This window comes from Sinocyclocheilus anshuiensis, unplaced genomic scaffold (assembly GCF_001515605.1).
Source record: "Sinocyclocheilus anshuiensis isolate Anshui unplaced genomic scaffold, SAMN03320099.WGS_v1.1 scaffold188, whole genome shotgun sequence".
In the NCBI taxonomy this organism is placed as follows: domain Eukaryota; kingdom Metazoa; phylum Chordata; class Actinopteri; order Cypriniformes; family Cyprinidae; genus Sinocyclocheilus; species Sinocyclocheilus anshuiensis.
The window spans coordinates 756,345-762,559 of record NW_015555768.1 but is presented as its reverse complement, the minus strand read 5'-3'; the positions used below and the strand labels follow the sequence as shown (position 1 = coordinate 762,559).

At 33.0% G+C, this 6,215-nt stretch overlaps 1 protein-coding gene across 2 annotated transcripts in view; it reads right to left on the bottom strand.

Moving 5' to 3' along the window:
- cxxc1a (CXXC finger protein 1a) overlaps positions 1–497 on the bottom strand; it is an 8,502-nt gene extending 8,005 nt beyond the window's left edge. Inside the window, exons 1-2 of one of the 2 annotated variants that reach the window (XM_016468238.1) lie at positions 418–497; positions 235–297 (exon numbers count right to left, since the gene is read on the bottom strand). In XM_016468238.1, coding sequence (XP_016323724.1) covers positions 235–237 — 3 coding nt within the window. In that variant the 5' untranslated portion in view covers positions 238–297; positions 418–497. Of the gene's footprint in view, positions 1–234 lie in introns of both variants that reach the window. The other variant, XM_016468237.1, reaches the window with a different exon arrangement.
- Between the last annotated feature and the right edge of the window lie 5,718 nt (positions 498–6,215).

Genomic DNA, 6,215 nt, shown 5'->3' with positions numbered 1-6,215 from the left:
TATATATATATATATATATATATATATATATATATATATATATATATAACAGTTTGATATGGCTATTTCATATATTTAACAAAAAAAATTGACATATTTTTGACATAAACAATGGAATTATTTCAGATACCTTAATTCAGTATCGTGGTATATATCAAAGTACCAAGATATTACAACCTGTACATGACAAATTACAAAATGACAAAACCAGAACTGCAAAAATATTTCACTTACCATGACAGATTTGTCCGGTTAATGTCCAAAAAGAAGGAATGTCACCACAGTCGTCCAGAACATCTGAAGCATAAAAACTAATAAGCTATCATAACCAAGGTGAACTAAACAGGTGTGCAGTGAATTGTTTTAATAGTTTAATCCTTTTGTTTACACAGCGAAAGACTGCACAACAACATTTACCTCCGCTTCCACTACGATTCTTCTTCTACGGTTTACATGACAAACGAACTGCTGCCACCTACTGGACGTGTGTGTAAGTGTCGCCACCGACAGACAGTAGACAGCCAGGGTTTAATCTCTAAAATAATAAAAAACTTCTTCGTTACTTGAAATAAATAAATGTTAAATGAAAAAAATAAAATTATAATAATTGATATATATATAATATATCGTATATCAAATATTTTTTTCATTCATATATATATATATATATATATATATATATATGTGGCCTCCACCCACAGGGCTATTCATAAATATAGGGCCTGGTCTTATCTTTCAGCGACACTAGGATGGGCCTGTGGATTTATCTTCATGTGTTTAATGGTCCCTTCATGTCAGCACTTGATAATTCTTTCCATTAGGTCAAATATCTCTGTTTGATGACTAATTCACATTAGCTGATAAATATTCTTCTACATAGTGACTTTAAATACTCCGAGGGCTTGATGTTTTGATAATTCCATGAGTTTGTGGCATTATTTCACATGTTGTGAAGGAATTCACATGATTTAAATAGATAAAATAAGCACATTCTGGTGGTATCTATGTGGTATCTAAATGACAAACAAAAATGACATTATTTACCACATTATTTATAGTCAATGTTTTTGAATGTAGAAAAAAAGATTGCTGCTGTGAGTTTTCAGAGGGTAATATAAGTGTAAACATAATAAAAATGCTAATAACGGCCAGTAGACACTTAAGTTTGATTACTGTGATCAAAAACGTATAATGTCACTCTCTTGATTATAATAACATCAGAAAGTTAAAACCATCATACAAAAAAAAGAAAAAAAAAATATCACAGCATAACAAGATTGGGAAAAAAGTGCAGAGAATATTACTAAATTTGTATTTTCTCAGAACATGCATAAAACATTCAAAAAAAAAAATAACAGTGGATATTCTCATTTCAATAGTGTTTTTGTATTCTAAAATAAAGCTAATACTTAATACTTTTAAAGTTATTTCTCACATTAAATTGATCAGAAGTGACATTAAAGACATTTATAATGTTACAACATATTTTTATTTCAAATAAATGCTGTTTTTTAATTTCTATTCAAGAATCCTGAAAAAAAGGCATCACTGTTTCCACAAAAATATGAAGCAGCACGACTGTTTTCAGTGCTGATAATAATAAGAAGTGTTTCTTGAGCTGCAAGCCAGCATATTAGAATGATTTCTGAAAGATCATATGACACTGAAGACTGGAGTAATGATGATACATTTTAAAAATATATCCATTTAGAAAACAGTTATTTTAAATTGCAACAATATTTCACAATATTGTTGTTTTTACTGCATTTTTGATCAAATAAATCCTTTGCATTACATGTAAGACAGGGTTTAAATCTTTCAAATAATATGACAAAGTCCAATTAATTATATCATCATTATTACATGTCATAAGGTCACAAAAAGGGCACACATTGTTTTAAATACTGTTATAAACAGAGTATGTTTGTGGCTGGTTTCAGACTGCTGTGCGCACTGCATACTAGGCTGTCTGTTCTGCGAGGTGCTGTCGTGGTGTTTGGCCTGCGGTCTGGAGTGTGACACTCTCTGCTGCTGTGGGGAAGTGGCCACCGGAGGTCTGGCGTGCTGTGCTGAGGACACCTGCTCTGCCCTGCTGGATTGTGAGATACTGGAGGACTGTTGCCAGTCTTCAGACTGTCTGGAGATCTGTTTGGAATGCTGCTCCATCTGTTTCCCTGCCTAACAAGGATTCTCAACAGATTGATATCAACTGCTCAATAGACTGTAAGCGTCGGGTATATATCATATTATCTCGCATTTTGTATTTATTTAGTATGAAAAATGACTGTTCTGTACGAGGCTACTCTCTTAAATCTGAAGTGTGTTATTTTTTTGTTTGTTAAAATACACAAAATCCACGTTTGAATGTGAAATATTGCTTTGCTTATTGGAGAATCGACCAATGGGAAAAATCAGGAAATCATTTTCATTATTGCAATTCTGTTTGGTGACACTAGTGGCACAGAATGACACACTTCATCTTTAACGGTGAAGAGCAAAAGATTTCGTTTACTGATCACTTACACTTACATTACCGTTCAAAAGTTTGGAGTTGGTAAGACTGTGCTGCAAAACATGATTTTGGTCTTGTTTTCCAGTACAAATATCTAAACGTTGCTAAATCAAGATACATTTATTTGAGAATCAAAATTATTTAAGATATTATGTCTTGCTTTCTGGGGTGGGGGAATTAAGCGAGTTTATGGATAAAACAAGAAAAAAATGTATCTTTCAGTGTGGTAAGAAAAATAATTTTGTTTTCCCTTTAAATTACGTTTCCCTTTAAACTTTATTGTACTTACCCCACTGGCAGATCATATTTTCTTGTTTTAAGCATAAACTCACTTAATTTAGCTGATTTCAGAAAACAAGACTTAATATCTTAGGTTGCTTCTCAAGTGAATGTATCATGATTTAAGAATTGTTAGATATTTGTAATTGAAAACAACATAAAAAATTACTAAGAAAATAGTTTTTTGAAGGATTTTTAAAGTTTTTGACAATAAGGCTGCATTTATTGGTCAAAAAATACAGTAAACACTGTAATATTGTGAAATATTATTACAGTTTAAATGAACTGTTTTCTATTTGAATATATTTTAAAATGTAATTTATTCCTGTGATGCAAAGCTGAATTTTCAGCATCATTACTCCAGTCTTCAGTGTCACATGATCCTTCAGAAACCATTCTAATATGCTGATTTGCTGCTCAAGAAACATTTATTATCATCAATGTTGAAAACAGTTGTGCTGCTTTACATGTGTATTTTTGTGGAAACCGTGATACTTGTTTTAGGATTATTTGATGAATAGAACATTTAAAAGAACAGCGTTTATATGAAATAGCAATCCTTTGAAACCAAGTGTCTTTACAAGTGACTTTTGATCAATTTTATGCATCTTTGCTGAGTAAAAGTAATTTCTTTCTTACTGACCCCAAACTTTTTAACAGTAGTGTACATATTTGTCACCTATAAGATGACAGAAGTACCTAATAACAAGTGGGTTATCCAGATAAAATAATTAGTATTCTGCTGGTCATGTGATCACAACATGGCAGCCACTATGAGAGCAAATCCACCTTTATGTGGAATAATACTTTTTGCACTTTTAAGAGCTTAAGTTTAAATGTTTTCCTCCAGTAAGCTTAAAGAAGTGTCAGACTTTTACATTCTCTTCTTCATAAACTAATGAAGCAAACATGTGCATGCGTGCCTTATTACTGCATTAAACATCTTCATCAACTGTGATATTTTATAGTGCTTAGAAAAACAATCTAGTAAGTCATTTATTCTAAGGAAACACTTTTGTTTTAATAATAATCATCTGTTTTGAAGTTTAGCATGACAGCTGAGATTGAGGCATGAGGATCTTTGTTCTCTATCCGTTCGCAGCACTCTCATCTAAAGTGTGTGCTGCAGGAAGGCTGGGTGATGCAAAAATAACCAGTCAGGATGACTATAAAGCGCTCACATATTCCTCTGGGCATGTTGAATTTCACAGGCTTTCTCCAGATGACTGCCCAGTGTTTAGACAGCGGGCACTGCTCTAGAGAGAGCTGATGTTGAATCTGGCAGAGGAACAGAGATCTGGGAGTCCAACAAAAGCCACGCAAGCTCTACTGACACCACCTCCCTCCCTCTCTTCAGCCCGCTGTGGGTTACACATAAACATCATTTAAAAGCGCCATATCTGCCCTCCATCACTGATTTATTGATTAAGTCAGCAAATAACGATTTGCAATATTTTAAAGTGTGTTTAGAACAAATAAAAGTGTTGTTCACGCATCATTTTTCATGTAGGATTAATAAAGTATCTATCTATCGTTCATTCTATCATTAAATCTGTTTTTTTAAAAGCCCAAAAAGGAAAAAAATTCGAATTCATCTTAAAAATCTGCTAATCTTATTAATCATGATCATGCAAAACATGCATGCATATAACATATGCATGTGCATATATATGTAAACTATATTTATAATTAACTATACTATTATATTTCATCATAAAAAACTAAAATAATAAGGTTTCACAGTTTCCACAGTAAAATATCAAGCTGCACAACTGTTTTCAACATTGATAATAATAATAAATGTTTCTTGAGCATGTTTATATTTATTTATTTAATTATACATACATGCTCAAGAAACATTTATTATATATTTGGGTCAAAGATTAATGTCTATCATGCATTTTTACCATGATTTACAAAAAACACACACTAAAATGTCATTGATATATACTGAACAAAATTATAAACGCAACACTTTTGTTTCAGCTCATGAAAAATGAGGGCAAAAACAAAAGTGTTGCGTTTTTAATTTTGTTCAGTGTAGTTTGTATATAAAAAATTGTGTCAGACATATTTAGAATAATGACATTAAATATATGATATTAAAAAGCCTCTATTTAAGGATCACAGTGCAGCCCTCAAAAACGAATGAATTGTCATTTTAAAACTTTACCAATCTTTGCCACTATTCTTAAAACCACTAGGTTTTACCTATTTGTCCGCAAGACGTTTTTAATCATTTAAAATATAATAACATTTAATATGATCATTTTTTATTTCATATATTTTAGTAAGTACAGGTTAGAATAAATGTTTTTTTATTTTTCATTTTTACATAAATTTGTTACACTGAAAGACGATGAAATATTCTTTCACCCATATTTTGACACGAGTTATTTGAAACATTAAAATAGACACTTGCATTTCATTTGCTTTGTATGTATATAAAATCACTGTAAACTGAATTTGATGCAGACACCAAAATGGGATGTCTCATCTTTAACCCATGTATATGCTGTAAAGCAATCAAGTTGAGTGCATGTGGAGATGACTCTTACCTCCTGAATCGTAGGCTGCAGGGAGGCAGGAAGGCAATGTTTATTGTAAGATGTGCCAAGTGGAGTCAACAGGAAGTGGAGGAAGTGACTGAAATGACAGTGCTGGGGCGACAGGACGGCCCTAAACCAGGCCTGGTTCTGACCCAGCGCTCCTGCCCACTGTTTCAAAGAGCCGCCGCCACTCTGTGTCTGCAGGGACAGGATGCAGCTTTCAGCATCACTGCACCAAAAAAGACAAAACACCGTTTTATACATCAAAGCCCAAATGTCACGCCAGAGCTGAAGTCAGTAGGATAGTGGGTCTGCTCTGCTTAGATCATTACATTTGATTTCTGTTACCCAGAAATCAAACTGAAGTGAAATCCTTATTTTACATTTGAAATTTGTTCATTTAGTAGATGCTTTTGTTTAGTGGTTTACAAATGAAGAATTGCAAACGCAGTAGAACTGAGCATCTGGCGAGTCTCCTGTAGACTGTGACGTCTTTGCCTCAGGGGCTGCATGAAGGGTTAGCTAGACGACTGACCACAATCCTCCTTTTGTTCATTCAAGGTTTTGGAGAAGAAAGAGTGCTGACGTCGTGAAGACTCTCACCCATGAAGAACAACAAACTCTGCAGATTCTTCAGGCTGAGGAGCACCGCAACATACAAATGGGGTGAAGAAATAATCATAACTTCCTTTATTTGGCCCTTGAAGGTTGAAAGCCACACGTATAACAAGTTTAACCTCTGTGCTTTATGTTAGTGGTGTTTCTCTCGTTTGAGCAATGCTAGACCAAATAAGGAACAACCTTTCAAAAAAAAAAATTAAATAATTAAATTAAATTAAATTAATTTAAATATTTTAACTGCATATATATATATA